Below are 18535 nucleotides of genomic sequence, written 5' to 3'. Positions count from 1 at the left end.
GAATAGACCCCGATGTATTTGTTTCACCCCAATCTGGGGCATCTGTTAAAAATGGTATCCGGACTCCAGGTCGACAGCACAAAGGTCGACACACCTTAGGTCGACGCCAATTGGTCGACATGGACAAAATGTCGACATGGACAAAAGGTCGACAGGAACAAGGTCGACATGGAAAAAGGTCGACGTGAGTTTTTTACGATTTTTTTCTTTTTTTGAAACTTTTCATACTTAACGATCCACGTGGACTACGATTGGAACGGTAAAGTGTGCCGAGCGAAGGCACCATGCCCGAAGCATGGCGAGCGAAGCGAGCCATGCGAGGGGACGCGGTGCACTAATTGGGGTTCCCGGTCACTCTACGAAGAAAACGACACCAAAAAAACATAAAAAACTCATGTCGACCTTTTTCCATGTCGACCTTGTTCCTGTCGACCTTTTGTCCATGTCAACCCTTTGTCCATGTCGACCTAAGGTGTGTCGACCAATTGGTGTTGACCTAAGGTGTGTCGACCTTTGTGCTGTCGACCCTCAGTCCCAGACCTGTTAAAAATGGATAGCATGAGGCCTGGAGACATTGCGGGACCTGCGGAGTCAGGTGGGACATAGATCGTATTGGACTAGGCCATGAAGGGCTCACCGGAGGGATGTGGTGGTAGTGGCCCATGTTTATGTGGTATAGACAGCTACCACAGGCGGTGGGGCAAGCCCACACAAAGGTTTGGAAAGTCGTGAGACCATGTAACTGACCCTCCAATAGAGTAACAATTTATCATTTTGAGTCCAGAGTCTGGAACCTTGACAATAGAATAAGAGCAGGGCCCACCGGTGTTTTCCCCTGTACCCCTGGAGGCAAGTCCAACCCTAGACATAGGCCCCCATTTACTGAATATGTTTACAAACAAAGATTCCAGTGTTTCTGTGGTGTTATCAATTAGGTTACGGTTAAAAAAACTTTTTTTTCTCAGATACAAAATAAGTTTACCTTAATCCATGTCACCTCAGTCCCAGACGCAGATATAAACAGTGAATATATACATAGTACACGCTTCCTTTCAGGCAGCTGATGAGTAACTGTTTCGGGCTAAGCATTAGCTTTAATACCCAACGTGAGTGACATCACAAAAGCCATTTATGACTGCAGTCAGCACGATCCGAGCTGCTAAACCTCAACCTGTCTGCGTTTTGTAACGACAGCGAGTCCAGTAACATCTATCACATTCTACGGGTACTTACACCGTGTCTTAGATATTGCGGGATAATTCCAGTTTTTTGCCATTCTGGAATTTAATACTAGGACATGGATGTTCTCGAAGGAGAGAAATCCTTTTAGTTACAACAGACGTTTGTGATATGACAGTGATGCCATTTGCTATTTGTTTGGCTACTTGATCAAAAAATCCAACCACTGTACATTTCTTTCTAGAGAGAACATTGCAGCATGTGAATGCAGCACTTTGGGGCTTATTACATACAAATCTCACAACTGCAATCCGAGAATGAACAAATCGCATGTTCTCTTTCAATAGTTATATTCGGGGGTATGGAGAAAGTTGGATCTCTCCCCACTCCAGTATACATGGATTATCCCTCAACTGTCTAATTTTCAGCACTCTGCTCCTCCGAATATTGGGGGAGGTATATCAAAGCTTGCAGAGAGATACATACCCTTCAACTGTACCTTTTTGGCAGGTACAGTACCTTTTTTATGGTCTGTACTGATTTTTGGCTGTCCAAACTTCCATTGAAAGTATAGGAAAAGGGGCGTGGCCATGCCCTCTTTACCAGGGACCACGCCCCCTTTCCGAATTTGTACCGATTTTTATGTGTAAAATGTTGGAGGGTATGACGATAAGTGGAGCGAGAGAAAGTACCAACCATCAGCTCCTGTCATATTACAGCCTGTGGGTTCTATGTACTAAGGAGGACATTTACTAAGCAGTAATAAGAGCGGAGACATGGGCCCTCATTCCGAGTTGTTCGCTGGCTAGCTGCTTTTAGCAGCATTGCACACGCTAGGCCGCCGCCCTCTGGGAGTGTATCTTAGCTTAGCAGAATAGCGAACGAAAGATTAGCAGAATTGCGAATAGACAGTTCTTATCAGTTTCTGAGTAGCTCGAGACTTACTCCTACACTGCGATCAGTTCAGTCAGTTTCGTTCCTGGTTTGACGTCACAAACACACCCAGCGTTCGCCCAGACACTCCCCTGTTTCTTCAGACACTCCCGCGTTTTTCCCAGAAACGTCAGCGTTTTTCCGCACACTCCCATAAAACGGGCAGTTTCCGCCCAGAAACACCCACTTCCTGTCAATCACACTACGATCACCAGAACGATGAAAAAATTTTGTTAGGCCGTGAGTAAAATACCAAACTTTTGTGCTAATTTACTTGGCGCAGGCGCACTGCGAACATTGCGCATGCGCAGTTTGCGACAAATCGCTCTGTAGCGAAAAAAAATAACGAGCGAACAACTCGGAATCACCCCCATGAGACAGTGAAGAAGTTGTCCCATCAAACAATCAGCAGCTCTGTATAATTTTATAGTATGCAAATTATAGATGTTACTTCAGTGCTGATTGGTTGCCATGGGCAACTTCTCCACTGGCTCACTTCTCCGCTCTTATCACTGCTTAGTAAATGTCCCTCTAAATCTTGGACAGAGATAAAAAGGATGGAGATAAACTACCACCCAACCAGCTCCTAACTGTCAGAATATGAACTGACTGTAATTAGGAACTGATTGGCTGGTACTTTATGTCTCTCCACTTTATCACTCTCCAAGGCTTAGTACATAGACAAGAAGCACTAGCTTCCCCCAGCACACTGGATGACGTCAGCAACAGGATTTGATAACTACATGGTGGCAGAAATTTCAGAGATCTTAGTTGCATACATTTGCAAAGGTTTGGGAAGCCACCACACCAACTATGAGGCGTCTTTGAATACTGCGGGTTCTTGCCCTGGGGTGTCTGGCCCTTGCCGGTTTGTGGGGTGTCACGTCCTGGACTTAGACTTAATGTTAGGAACTACCAGTATTCAGAGACGCCTTGTAACTAGCCTGGGGGCTTCCCATACCTTTGCAAATGTATGTAACTGAGATCTCTGAAATTTCTACCACCATGTAGTTATCAAATGCTTTTGCTGATGTAATCCAGTGTGCTGGGGGATGCTAGTGCTTCTTGTTCCCTTTAATGCACCTGGATGACATTACTAATTTAGTAAAGTTACCAAACTTTTTGTCGTAGTCCATAGACACCTGAGTTTGAACAATGGGCCTAATTCAGAGTTGATCGTAGCCGTGCAAAATTCTGCACGGCTATGATCAGTTACTCAGACATGCGGGGGGACGCAGAGCACAGAGCTAGTCCACCCCGCACAGCAGCGATCCAGTCTGAATTAGGCCCAATGACAGGTTCTGATTGCTCTTAATAGCGCAGCGGTAGTAATAAGGTGGTGGGAGCTCGTGCCATGGTGTGTGCAGCATTGAGATCTGGCTTTAAGGGGAAGGTAATGGGATTGGGATAGGGGTGGGGGTGTAGGGATCCAGTGCATCATAGGCATTGACTGTCACATGACCACTTGTCTCGATTCCACCAGGAATTCCACCAGTAGCTGACATACAAAGGTTCTGTCTGATTTTGCTGCAAATACCAGGACCCCATCATATTACAGAGATAATAGTGGGGATCCCTGGAGAGGCAAACAACAGAATTACTAGTATGGGGAAACATTTATTTCATAAGCACCTGGATACTGTATAATAACTTCAATTCTGAGGTCAATTTCTGTGTCATCTTTATACCAGTATGACCTACGAGAAGTGCTAATATTGGGGAAGGTCTGCAGCCTGGGGGATGGTGACGAATATTCGGTGTCATATTTGCCTCCTCTCCTGGAATGTCCATTGAGTTAGGAGGCCCAGGGGCTTGATGACGCTATTTGCGGTGAAATAATGTTAAGCATCGCCCTCCGCTGCGTGATGCCGCAGTTCACGTCACTATGGGCCTAATTCAGACCTGATCGCAGCAGTAAATTTGTTAGCAGTTGTGCAAAACCATGTGCACTGCAGGTGGGGCAGACGGAACATGTGCAGAGACAGTTAGATTTGGGTGGGGTGTATTAAAACTGAAATCTTAATTGCAGTGTAAAAATAAAGCAGCCAGTATTTGCCCTGCACAGAAACAATATAACCCACCCAAATCTAACTCTCTCGGCACATGTTACATCTGCCCCACCTGCAGTGCACATGGGGGGGTCATTGCGATCCGATCGCTCGCAGCGATTGGGTCGGATCTGCGCATGCGCCGCAGTGCGCCGGTGCATGCTTGACGGCCGAAGGCCTTTGTTTCCTAGCGATCGCCTCTGCCTGATTGACAGGCAGAGGCGGTCGCTGGGCGGGAGGGGGCTGAACGGCAGCGCGGTCCGGCAAACACAGGCGTGGCCGGACCGCTGTGGGGGCGGCGACTGCGTGACGTCACACGCAGCCGCTGCGACCTGGACAGCGAAGAAGTTCCCCCGGCCAGCCGCATTACTCCTCAAATGCAAAAGCACAGCTACGATCAACTCGGAATGACCCCCATGGTTTTGCCCAACTGCTAACAAATTTGCTGCTGCGATCAGGTCTGAATTAGGCCTTATGTCTTCCGATATTTCTGCTTTGCGTTCCCAAGCCACGGAAAAAGCAACACTAATAATGTGGGTGTAAACAGACCTGAAAATTTATTTTATTTAATTAGTCCTTTTCTTTAGTTAGATTTCAAATAACGAAGAAAGTCCATGACAGAGATTACATACCAAACTTCACCTGCAGGTGGCAGGCTACTAACATCTATTCTACAGAAGGGTTTCATAGAAAACATTTTAGGAAAATAAGCCCCTATTGACCAGATTTCCCAGGCATGGGGTAAGTAACAAGTACTGTAACAGCAATAGGTAAAACTGAATTATATTAGCATGGAAGGACTCAGATGTGTATCGTCGTCACAATAAAGAGACTGAATTCAAGGCTAAGAGACGTAACCTAGTAACTTGATCAATTATTGATGTCTCATCTGCATGTAATAACTGTTCTTCCACACTCGACCTTAATCATAAAATTACAGCCATCTAAGTCAATACATATTAACTGCACGGTTAAATACGTGCAGCCTGTAGATGGGGGTTGTGTGATAATGGAAGTTATGTGATAATCTCTCGCCGTGCCATCCGAATGACATTGTAAACGGTGTTATTGGAGAACAGCAGGTGGCACGATGACGCTTACCAAATTATACCGTAGTAACTGCGATGATCTTAAAGTGGGGGGGGGGGGGGGGGAGTGATCTAACTGTAGACGAGAAAGGTTTTTAATGCACAACTGTCAATGTTAAGCTCCTTAACTATTACAGGGGGCTGACGGTATAATGTTTCTACCCATATGGCTCCCAGTTTCCACTCATTTTAAAAGTACAAGAAAAAAAAACCCAGTTCTCTGTACTTAGTCGATAATTTAATACGATTACCAGGAAAAAAATGTTGAGATGTGAAATTCAATTTAAAAAGAGTAGAATTTATAAATTATGCAGCACAGGAGTGGATGCCATCCCAAGGGCTTTAAAACATAAAGACATTTCGTGTTACTATCCTACAGTATATATCTGTCCCCCGGCAGCCTACAACCCGCCAGACGCGCACGCTAGAGGGGGATACGTTGGTTATTTTTTTAATTTGTCTACAGTATACAGTATTTCCATTTTCTGACAGCAAAAAGGAGATCACTCTCGCGACCTTTGCCCCGCTCTCATTGCATAAATGCATTACGCATAATACCAGCCTTGGTTGTGTGCTGGGTAATGCTATAGAGGCTGGGAGTGAGGATCTTTTACAACTTTGGCTCACTTGATCTGTATTACATTGTCCATCTTCCTCTTCTCCGGGGATTCATACTCCAATGTCAGACCTCTTACCAGGGAACTCCCTCCGAGACGGGAAACCTCAGAAGAAGTCTTCACATTTGTTTACACCATAAATACACATAAAATGATATCACAATATATCATATAGACACATGCGCTCATCCTTTACTAGTCATAAAGTTTCCCTCCCACACACACACACACACACACACACACACACACACACACACACACACACACACACACACACACACACACATGGCGATGGATGTCCATGCTCTGAACTAGTAACTGGGGGGGTCATTGTGACCCGTTCGCACGCTGCAGATTTTTGCAATGTGCAGGCGCGTTGTTGCCTGGCGACGCAGCGACAAGAACAGCGAAGGAAGTGATTGCAGCGGCAAGCGCAAGAAGATTGACAGCAGGGAGTCGGACCTGGGTGGCAACTGACTGTTTTCTGGGAGTGGTGAGGAAAACGCAGGCGTGTCGAGGCTGATATGATCGCAAGGGCTGAGTAAGTAAAGAGCTACTCAGAAACTACACAAAACTTTTTTGCCCAGCTCCCCTGCACAAGCGATCGCACACTTGCTAAGCTACAATACACTCCCCCATAGGCGGCGTCTATCTGATCGCACGGGCTGCAAACAGTTGCAGGCGTGCGATCAAATCGGAATGACCCCCTAAGTCAGGTGGAGCACGGACGTTACGTGAAAGTGGAAGCGGTTACTTTACGCTCCACTCGGAGACGTGCTCTTGTCAGAGGCGCAGCAGGATTTACATACAGTAACTTGCTCCAGAAAATCACTTTTTATTGCTGCAATATGTGGGAATAAGAAATTACACTTTTCAGGGGTGTGGTATATATGTTAGCTAGTCACAATTTCAACATGAAAGTAATGTCGACATTGGATATGTTCACTCGGATACTATGTCAACACTGTTGGCTTGTCAACATGGTAGTGTTCATCTAATTCTATCCCTAACCAAAACCCTAACACTAAGGTCACTGTGAGGCAGGCACCTCACTTCAGGGCCGGATTAAGTGGAGAGGGGTGACAGGTAAGGGAGCACCAGGCCCCCCCCATACAGGGCCCCCCCCACACAAGGTCAATCTGACGGATGCCGCTGCTCTGCGTTGTGCATGACACATCACGTCTGTGCCGCTGATGAGGGGAATCGGGAGCTGCTCTGTCCTGCATGAACAGCACAGAGCCGGAAACATGCTGCAACGGCATAGGCGGATCCAGGGGGGAAGGCACTCGGGCCCGTGCCCCCCCTGTCGTTTCTGACTTCTTTTTTTTCAAAAGAAGAACAGCAGCAGAACTACTGCTATTTCCGTCAGTCAGATTTGATAAAAGAGCCGGCAGGCACTAGGACCCGCCGCAGCTCTAACAGCAAGTCCGTGTGGTAACCAATGGGGAGGCTGGAGCTGCAGCTCCAGCCTCCCCCTGCTCACACCTCAACCTACCTCCCCCACTGCCAGCCGGCCAGAGTCCAGCCCAGGCGCGGGGTTCAAATGCCAGCATGGAGTAAGACTGTTACTTATGATGGCGCAGAAGACTTCATCAGCCCTCACTGCACTGTACAGTTTCCCAGCGCTTCCTCCTCCACTTCCTGTACCACCATGCTAGGTGCAGTCACACTCAGCCTCAGCTTTGAGAAGGCGGCTCGTGTGATTGTGACAGGGCTGTCCTGCAGATGTCTTATGCTGTGTGAGTGTGACAGGGCTGTCCTGCAGATGTCTTATGCTGTGTGATGTGACAGGGCTGTCCTGCAGATGTCTTATGTTGTGTGACTGTGACAGGGCTGTCCTGCAGATGTATTATGCTGTGTGATGTGACAGGGCTGTCCTGCAGATGTCTTATGCTGTGTGACTGTGACAGGGCTGTCCTGCAGATGTCTTATGCTGTGTGACTGTGACAGGGCTGTCCTGCAGATGTCTTATGCTGTGTGACTGTGACAGGGCGTTCCTGCAGATGTCTTATGCTGTGTGACTGTGACAGGGCTGTCCTGCAGATGTCTTATGCTGTGTGACTGTGACAGGGCTGTCCTGCAGATGTCTTATGCTGTGTGACTGTGACAGGGCTGTCCTGCAGATGTCTTATGCTGTGTGACTGTGACAGGGCGTTCCTGCAGATGTCTTATGCTGTGTGACTGTGACAGGGCTGTCCTGCAGATGTCTTATGCTGTGTGATTGTGACAGGACTGTCCTGCAGATGTCTTATGCTGTGTGACTGTGACAGGGCGTTCCTGCAGATGTCTTATGCTGTGTGACTGTGACAGGGCTGTCCTGCAGATGTCTTATGCTGTGTGACTGTGACAGGGCGTTCCTGCAGATGTCTTATGCTGTGTGACTGTGACAGGGCTGTCCTGCAGATGTCTTATGCTGTGTGATTGTGACAGGACTGTCCTGCAGATGTCTTATGCTGTGTGACTGTGACAGGGCGTTCCTGCAGATGTCTTATGCTGTGTGACTGTGACAGGGCTGTCCTGCAGATGTCTTATGCTGTGTGACTGTGACAGGGCGTTCCTGCAGATGTCTTATGCTGTGTGACTGTGACAGGGCTGTCCTGCAGATGTCTTATGCTGTGTGACAGGACTGTCCTGCAGATGTCTTATGCTGTGTGACTGTGACAGGGCGTTCCTGCAGATGTCTTATGCTGTGTGACTGTGACAGGGCTGTCCTGCAGATGTCTTATGCTGTGTGATTGTGACAGGACTGTCCTGCAGATGTCTTATGCTGTGTGACTGTGACAGGGCGTTCCTGCAGATGTCTTATGCTGTGTGACTGTGACAGGGCGTTCCTGCAGATGTCTTATGCTGTGTGACTGTGACAGGGCTGTCCTGCAGATGTATTATGCTGTGTGATGTGACAGGGCTGTCCTGCAGATGTCTTATGCTGTGTGATGTGACAGGGCTGTCCTGCAGATGTCTTATGCTGTGTGACTGTGACAGGGCTGTCCTGCAGATGTCTTATGCTGTGTGACTGTGACAGGGCTGTCCTGCAGATGTCTTATGCTGTGTGATGTGACAGGGCTGTCCTGCAGATGTCTTATGCTGTGTGACTGTGACAGGGCTGTCCTGCAGATGTCTTATGCTGTGTGATTGTGACAGGGCTGTCCTGCAGATGTCTTATGCTGTGTGACTGTGACAGGGCTGTCCTGCAGATGTCTTATGCTGTGTGATGTGACAGGGATGTCCTGCAGATGTCTTATGCTGTGTGACTGTGACAGGGCGTTCCTGCAGATGTCTTATGCTGTGTGACTGTGACAGGGCTGTCCTGCAGATGTCTTATGCTGTGTGACTGTGACAGGGCGTTCCTGCAGATGTCTTATGCTGTGTGACTGTGACAGGGCTGTCCTGCAGATGTCTTATGCTGTGTGATTGTGACAGGACTGTCCTGCAGATGTCTTATGCTGTGTGACTGTGACAGGGCTGTCCTGCAGATGTCTTATGCTGTGTGAGTGTGACAGGGCTGTCCTGCAGATGTCTTATGCTGTGTGACTGTGACAGGACTGTCCTGCAGATGTCTTATGCTGTGTGACTGTGACAGGGCGTTCCTGCAGATGTCTTATGCTGTGTGATGTGACAGGGCTGTCCTGCAGATGTCTTATGCTGTGTGACTGTGACAGGGCGTTCCTGCAGATGTCTTATGCTGTGTGACTGTGACAGGGCTGTCCTGCAGATGTCTTATGCTGTGTGATGTGACAGGGCTGTCCTGCAGATGTCTTATGCTGTGTGACTGTGACAGGGCTGTCCTGCAGATGTCTTATGCTGTGTGATTGTGACAGGACTGTCCTGCAGATGTCTTATACTGTGTGACTGTGACAGGGCTGTCCTGCAGATGTCTTATGCTGTGTGACTGTGACAGGGCTGTCCTGCAGATGTCTTATGCTGTGTGACTGTGACAGGGCTGTCCTGCAGATGTCTTATGCTGTGTGATTGTGACAGGGCTGTCCTGCAGATGTCTTATGCTGTGTGACTGTGACAGGGCTGTCCTGCAGATGTCTTATGCTGTGTGATGTGACAGGGATGTCCTGCAGATGTCTTATGCTGTGTGACTGTGACAGGGCGTTCCTGCAGATGTCTTATGCTGTGTGACTGTGACAGGGCTGTCCTGCAGATGTCTTATGCCGTGTGACTGTGACAGGACTGTCCTGCAGATGTCTTATGCTGTGTGACTGTGACAGGGCTGTCCTGCAGATGTCTTATGCTGTGTGACTGTGACAGGGCTGTCCTGCAGATGTCTTATGCTGTGTGACTGTGACAGGGCGTTCCTGCAGATGTCTTATGCTGTGTGATGTGACAGGGCTGTCCTGCAGATGTCTTATGCTGTGTGACTGTGACAGGGCTGTCCTGCAGATGTCTTATGCTGTGTGATTGTGACAGGGCGTTCCTGCAGATGTCTTATGCTGTGTGACTGTGACAGGGCTGTCCTGCAGATGTCTTATGCTGTGTGATGTGACAGGGCTGTCCTGCAGATGTCTTATGCTGTGTGACTGTGACAGGGCTGTCCTGCAGAAGTCTTATGCTGTGTGATGTGACAGGGCTGTCCTGCAGATGTCTTATGCTGTGTGATGTGACAGGGCTGTCCTGCAGATGTCTTATGCTGTGTGATTGTGACAGGGCTGTCCTGCAGATGTCTTATGCTGTGTGATGTGACAGGGCTGTCCTGCAGATGTCTTATGCTGTGTGAGTGTGACAGGGCTGTCCTGCAGATGTCTTATGCTGTGTGAGTGTGACAGGGCTGTCCTGCAGATGTCTTATGCTGTGTGACTGTGACAGGGCTGTCCTGCAGATGTCTTATGCTGTGTGATTGTGACAGGGCTGTCCTGCAGATGTCTTATGCTGTGTGATGTGACAGGGCTGTCCTGCAGATGTCTTATGCTGTGTGACTGTGACAGGGCTGTCCTGCAGATGTCTTATGCTGTGTGATGTGACAGGGCTGTCCTGCAGATGTCTTATGCTGTGTGACTGTGACAGGGCTGTCCTGCAGATGTCTTATGCTGTGTGACTGTGACAGGACTGTCCTGCAGATGTCTTATGCTGTGTGAGTGTGACAGGGCTGTCCTGCAGATGTCTTATGCTGTGTGATGTGACAGGGCTGTCCTGCAGATGTCTTATGCTGTGTGACTGTGACAGGGCTGTCCTGCAGATGTCTTATGCTGCTTGTTGGATATCCAGCTGGCTGCTTCTGCTGATCAAAGATGGGCAGTTCATGTCCTGCAGTCTGAGTCTCAGTGCAGTGCCCAAAACAAGGTATGCTGCACCTGCCACCACCAACTAAAAACTATAATAATTATATTGTGCTGGGGTGCCTTCCAGGCTCCCATAACTAATGGAACAGGTGACCAACATTTCAAGGCCCAATCAGCCTTTTCATCAGGGTGAAACATTGGCAATAAACCAGGATCGGCTCCTACAGCCAATCATTACCTGATGGCGTATTCTTTGAGGCCACGCCTCCTGTGATACCACACCCCTTATCTGGGAGCACGCATGCCTTAGGTGCATGTAAATATAACTATTACCGTTCCCCTATCATGGTGCCCTCCCCTTCATTTTCTTCTGCATCCGCCCCTGTGCAACGGTGAGTGTCTGGTTGGCACAAGAGAGGGTTGGGGTGCACTGTGGCCATATTGGAGGGGGGGGGGGAGCAGGGCGAGGGGTCATTTTATTGGAGGAGGCCCCTACTACTTACTTGCCCTGGGGGCGCCCCAAGCATCAGTCTGGCCCTGCCTCACCTACAAAAAGAGAAATCAGCTACATGTAAGCGTAACTAACAGCCTGACAGTACAGTCTCTGGACCCAGGGAGCTGTATGACGGCTGATAGGAAGAATCTAAGGTTTATATTCTTTTACTCTTTCTGTATTACTGGGGTTTTTGAAGATGAAGGGCTGAATATAACGGAGATAAGTCTTTTTTTCAATCAAAAACAAAGTGACTAAGTATTATGTATTATCTCAGTACAAATGCAGAACAGAAAAGCAGACGCCAGCAGTGTAATGTACCTGTTACGTATATTCATGTCAATGTAACCTATCACATCACTAGGATACAGTAACATCCATTCATGCCTTATGTCATTTCACTAGTGATGTCTCACTGATACCATTAATGATGTCTCAGTGATGTCATTAGTGATGTCTCAGTGATGTCACAGTGATGTCATTAGTGATGTCCCTTGTGATGTCTCAGTGGTCACTACTGATGTCTCAGTGATGTCACTAATGATGTCATTAGTGATGTCACTACTGATGTCTCTGATGTCATGTGATGTCTCAGTGACATAATTAGTTATGTTACAGTGACGTAATTAGTTATGTTACAGTGATGACATTAGTGATGTTATTAGTGGTGTCATTAGTGATATCTTATGATGTCATTAGTGATGTCTCAATGATGTTATTAGTGATATCATTAGTGATGTCACTAGTGATGTCTCAGTGATGTAATTAGGGGGTAATTATGAGTTGATCGCAGCAGCAAGTTTGTTATCAATTGGGCAAAATCATGTGCACTGCAGGGGGGGGGGGTCAGATATAACGTGTGCAGAGTAATTTGGATTTGGGTGGGTTATTTTGTTTCTGTGCAGGGTAAATACTGGCTGCTTTATTTTTACACTGCAATTTAGATTGCAGATTGAACACACCACACCCAAATCTAACTCTCTCTGCACATGTTACATCTGCCCCCCCTGCAGTGCACATGGTTTTGCCCAACTGCTAACAAAAATCCTGCTGCGATCAACTTGGAATTACCCCCTTAGTGCTGTTACAGTGATGACATTAGTGATGTCATTAGTGATATATCAGTGATGTTATTAGTGACGTCTCAGTGATGTCATTAGTGATATCTCAGTGATGTAATTAGTGATGTCACTAGTTGCCTGAAATGGCATTACCATGTACAGGTAAGCAGGATCCGGTCTGTCGTGCTCCCTCCGCTGAAGACGCGGTTTTAAGGCCCATACACACTGCCCGATTTTGAGCTCACTTTTGGCGTTTTGAGCCACTTTGAGCTCAAACTCGGCCAGTGTGTATGGCCGGGCGATGAGCGGTGAACGCTGATGTGCGCTCCCGCATCATCGCTGGCCGCCGCCGTCCGTCGGGCTGTTTTACCAGCCGAGTGAACCACTTTCCAGTCTCCTACTGTGGACATCGCTGGCACAGGGAAAATCGCTCAGTGTGTATGCACCTTTACACTTCTATGCGCTGCATTTACAACTGACAAAGCAACCGCCCCGATGGCCTGCGGCAGAGCTGAGCGCAAATCGGAAGTATGTGCTTCAGTGTGGCGTGCACAGGAAAACAATTGTGCATATTCACCTGGCGCCAGCCTATACTTGGTGCAAATGACATACCTGGAAGCAGGCGTATTTACTCATCTATCTAACTCCGCATGGCCCGCAGTTCCAGGGACACACCCATACTGACCACTGCCTACGCCCATTTCAGTCACAAGTGGAGCCATGATTGCAATACATACGACTATGTATCGCCTGTATTTGTGTATTCTAAGCACTGGAGCATGCGCAGTGCAAAACCACGCACAATGCGCTCTGCAAGCAGATGTGCATTCATTCGTCTCTGCATCAGGTTCTGAGCCCGCCCCCTGCGCTCCAGGCTCGGTACTCATCAGGTTAACAACGCATTATCATCCGAAAATGAGGAAAGGATTAGAAACGGACATTTCTCCCCTGAGCAGAGTCTCAATATCACACATAAAAGTCACAGTTTAAAGGCTAATTCCGTGCATGGAGATTAGCTGAAATTGCAATTAGTATGCAAGACTGATATGAAAGACAAACACACAGAGTAGTAAGCGCTCTATCCATCAAGGATTATTTGCATGTGTAAATGTCAGAATATCACCCTGCTACGACCTTACTGGCAATCTGTGTATCCGGGTGTCATGGGACAGGTCCGCCATGTCGCCATGTGACACGGACGCACGCTATATAGCGCCGATGGATGAGCATAGGATTTCTCATTCAGATACAGTAATAAAACCGATGTAACATTATCCTATTCATTTACCCTTTTCTCCCCTCCTGGTACACAAATTTACATTGGTAAATCTTTATTTTATCTTATAATCCAGCTACACCCTGAACCTATGACGATAGTTAGACCCTTACTTAGAACACACTTGGCAACTTCTGTGACCCTCCCCCTGGGAAATCACAGAGGGGAGCTCCAAGTGACTAGTGCCGCAGGCGTAGTGATGTGGTTCATGCAATCATCGCCCGCAGGGTAATCCTGCCACTTGCCACATCATGCTGCGGAGGTGAACCATGGTGACACGATGAGCAACAACTATTACACAGAGCCCCCGTCCATCAACCTTCACCAGGGAAATGGGTGAGATCTGAGCTGGGTGAAATTCAATTTAAGATGAATTTGCTAAATTTTAGTAATATCATCTTAATATAATCATCTTAAAGGAACAGACCGTATTACCATTTTAATGAAACTAAAAATCTCTACTTATAATTGAACTTAGCTTGCACAAAGAGTAAGGAGGAAATGGAAGGAAGGGCAGGAAAGGAAAGGAAAGGAAAGGAAAGGAAGGAAGGATGGAAGGAAGGAAGGATGGAAGGAAGGAAGGAAGGAAGGAAGGAAGGAAGGAAGGAAGGAAGGAAGGAAGGAAGGAAGGAAGGAAGGAAGGAAGGAAGGAAGAGAAGAAAGGTATGCAAGGGAAAGGGAAGAAGAGAGAAGAATAGAAAAGAAGAAGAAGAAATGGGAAAAAAAGAACGATGGGAAAAGAAGAAAAGGGAATAGAAAAAAGAGGAGGAACAGAAGAGAAGAGAAGGAAGGGAACTGAAAAAATGACGAGAAAGAAGAATGGAAAGGAAGGAGGAAATAAGGAATGAAGGAAGGGAGGGAGGGAGAGAGGAAGGAAGGAAGGAAGGACGGACGGAAGGAAGGAAGTGAATTAAAAATAAGAGGTGGAAGAAAAGGGAAGAAAAGAGGCAGAAAGGAAAAGCAGCAAGAATAGAAGAGGAGGAAGATAATAGAATGGAAGAAGCGTAATGGTAAAGGAAGTTAAGAAAGGTAATTAAAAAGAAGCGAAAGAAGAGAACAGAATAGAAGAGAATCAAAAAAGGGGAAGAGGTGGGAGGTAAAAGAAGGAAGGAAGGGTAGAGAAGTGGAGATGGGGAAGGGAGAGAAGGAAGAAAGGTATGCAAGGGGAAGAGAAGAGAATAGAAGAAAAGAGAAGAACTACAAAATGAAAAAGAAGGGAACAAAGGGAAGAGAAGAAAAGGGAATAGAAAAAAAGAGGAGGAACAAAAGGTAAGAGAAGGAAGGGAAGGAAGAGAAGAAAGGAAGGAAGGAAGGGTGGGTGGGTTACATAAATGCTTGAAGAATAATTACAAACAAGAGGAGCGGTGGGCTAAAATACATTACAAAAAGAGTGTTGTTTCTCTTTGTTATTGGAACTTTCATAGTTACAACCAACAAATATATATATGGAAAAGTTTCCATGCATGCGCAGGAACTGAAACCCTATTTACACTATAGCTGAGCGCAAGCAATTGTTATAAGCCGTTTTCTGCAACAGAAGAGCTAATTGTCAGAGTCTTTCAAACGGATTACTGATGAGAAGTCGGCTGTCGGCAGAAAAATACCGTATCTCCCCCTGCAACACTGAGCTCATAAGCTCCTGAAACATTTACACATACAGTATATTTGGTAATGTTATAAGCTGCTGTTTTATATAAGCCAACTTGTATTTACTATGAATATTTATTTAGTAGTAGGCATGCTATCCCCCTATCCACAACAGTACTGGACCTTAGCACCATACAGCATAGACCGCACTAGTTACTTACGATTCACCGGCAGGCTGGCGTTGCTGGTCCCCAGCTTGTTTACCGCTACACACGTGTAGTTGCCGAAATGTTCTTCTGTTACGTTAGAGACGTGTAGAATCGATCTGGTGCTGTAATTCTTTATGAGGATGCCTTTCTGTCCATTTGTGAGTCTGTAGAAATATAAATCACCCATCCGTCAGCTTCTGCAGATGTAGCAGTCTTTATTGAAGCACTCAGTACACTTGTATCACCAAGTGGATCAATCTGGTTTTATGTTTTACCACTGAGTGGAGATAAGCCGCGTCCAGCACAACGGTAAGAACAGACGTTTAGCGTGAAAGCATCAGAAAATGCGAGCCTGGGGGAGATATATCAAACCATGGAGGGAGATAAAGTGGATGGAGATAGTGAGGTAAATGTATGAAGCAGTGATAAGAGCGGAGAAGTGAGCCAGTGGAGAAGTTGCCCGTGGCAACCAATCAGCTGCTCTGTATAGATTTATAGTATGCAAATGATAAATGTTACTTCAATGCTGATTGGTTGCCATGGACAAATTCTCCACTGGCTCACACGCTTTTATCACTGCTTCATACATTTACCTCAATGTACCAACCAATCAGCTCCTAAGTCCCATGTTACAGGCTAAGTTTGAAAAACGACAGGAGTTGATTGGTTGGTATTTTATCTCTCTCCACTGTACTCTCTCCAAGCTTTGATACACCTCCCCCTAATTCACTGAACACCGGTGGTCATTCCGAGTTGTTCGCTCGTTGCCGATTTTTCGCTATGCTGCGATTTGTTGCTAACTGCGCATGCGCAGGTACGCAGGGCGCATGCGCTAAGTTATTTAACACACAATTTAGCACTTTTGCTAGTGTTCGAACGACGATTTTCAGTCGCACTGCTGATCAGTGAGTGATTGACAGGAAAGGGACGTTTCTGGGTGGTAACTGAGCGTTTTCGGGAGTGTGCTAAAAAACGCAGGCGTGTCAGGGGAAAAACGCGGGAGTGTCTGGAGAAACGGGGGAGTGGCTGTCCGAACGCAGGGCGTGTTTGTGACATCAAACCAGGAACTGAACGAACTGAGCTGATCGCAATCTGTGAGTAGGTCTGGAGCTACTCAGAAACTGCAAAGAATTATTTAGTAGCAGTTTTGCTAATCTTTCGTTCGCACTTCTGCTAAGCAAAGATACACTCCCAGAGGGCGGCGGCCTAGCTTGTGCAATGCTGCTAAAAGCAGCTAGCGAGCGAACAACTCGGAATGAGGGCCACTGTTACAAATGAATGAAAATCTAAACAACTAACACATTAACTCCCATCTTCGCCTTAAACATCAAGGGGTCACAGTCGGTGATAATAACACTTCTAACACTAGCGATATCCCTTGTCGCTAAAAAGATTTGCCTGGTTTCGCCAAGCATGGAGAATGTGAATAAACATGGGTCACAGTGGTATAAGTACCACCCCAATCCGTGTTCTGTAATCGCCATTTCAGGGTGGCGACAGCAAAAGAAAATAACAGAAAAATGCGATATTCTATGAATTTTTTTGAATATCTGATTATTAGGGTAATAAAGAATCTTTTTCCATCCCTATAGTCTAAATTGACAACAGTCCCACTGGGGTTTCTATGTTACCTTCCTCTGATTTAACACAATTAGAATTGACAAAAGGCTGTCCTTTGAAAGCTGAAGAAAGTTTGGGCATAGCCAGGGGCGGCTCTACTATTAGGCAGTTTTAGGCAGCTGCCTAGGGCGCCGGGATCTGGGGGGCACCACTGAGTCAAAATTGAAGATGTCTCTGAAAGAAACATCCTATTTGAACTTAATGCAAGTGGTGGCTGTAGAACTTATAAGTCATCTGAAGGGCTGGGAAGTGGCTATTGGTGGTGGTTGGGGGCAGTAGGCTGAAGTTTTGCCTAGGGTGCGGAGAAACCTTTCACAGGCCCTGGGCGTAGCACTGGAAGCTGGTGTATACTGTATATTACATGGCAGCACAATGAGGGCTCACTCCGCACATAGGGACGGTTTTATGAATCATCGACGTGTGATTTAATGAGCGTAGAAGTAATATTAATAGTTTTGTTTTCAGCAGGGATCTGATGGGACTAGGACCTGATTATCTAAACCAGCAGCTTGGTTAACAAGACGGTGGGAGAGTTTATTTCATTTAAATGGTCTCTTGTTTCTGTGTTATTCTGACCCATTTATTCCTTATTTGTAATATAAAAAATCAATAAAAATGTGAAAGGTATAAAACGTATAAAGGGGGTCATTCCGAGTTGTTCGCTCGTTATTTTTTTGTCGCAATGGAGCGAATAGTAGCTAATGCGCATGCGCAATGTCCGCAGTGCGACTGCGCCAAGTAAATTTGCTATGCAGTTAGGAATTTTACTCATGGCATTACGAGGTTTTTTCTTCGTTCTGGTGATCGTAATGTGATTGACAGGAAGCGGGTGTTTCTGGGCGGAAACAGGCCGTTTTATGGGTGTGTGCGAAAAAACGCTACCGTTTCTGGGAAAAACGCGGGAGTGGCTGGAGAAACGGAGGAGTGTCTGGGCGAACGCTGGGTGTGTTTGTGACGTCAAACCAGGAACGACAAGCACTGAACTGATCGCAGATGCCGAGTAAGTCTGGAGCTACTCAGAAACTGCTAAGAAGTGTCTATTCGCAATTCTGCTAATCTTTCGTTCGCAATTTTAATATGCTAAGATTCACTCCCAGTAGGCGGCGGCTTAGCGTGTGCAAAGCTGCTAAAAGCAGCTTGCGAGCGAACAACTCGGAATGACCCGCAAAGTCTGCTGATCTGTGAGGCTGGAGCAGATG

The 18535-nt window shown here is 46.8% G+C and overlaps 1 protein-coding gene across 4 annotated transcripts in view; it reads right to left on the bottom strand.

Annotated features, from left to right (window-relative positions):
• Positions 1-18535, bottom strand: part of NEGR1 (neuronal growth regulator 1) — a 748460-nt gene that overhangs the window by 170865 nt on the left and 559060 nt on the right. For all 4 annotated transcript variants that reach the window (XM_063939089.1, XM_063939088.1, XM_063939090.1 and 1 more), the window contains exon 6: positions 15729-15880. In XM_063939089.1, the coding sequence (XP_063795159.1) occupies positions 15729-15880 (152 nt within the window). The remainder of the gene's footprint in view (positions 1-15728; positions 15881-18535) is intronic.

This window comes from Pseudophryne corroboree, chromosome 9, assembly GCF_028390025.1.
Source record: "Pseudophryne corroboree isolate aPseCor3 chromosome 9, aPseCor3.hap2, whole genome shotgun sequence".
NCBI lineage: Eukaryota > Metazoa > Chordata > Amphibia > Anura > Myobatrachidae > Pseudophryne > Pseudophryne corroboree.
Note: the sequence above shows the minus strand (reverse complement) of the source record. Positions and strands in the feature narration are given on the sequence as shown.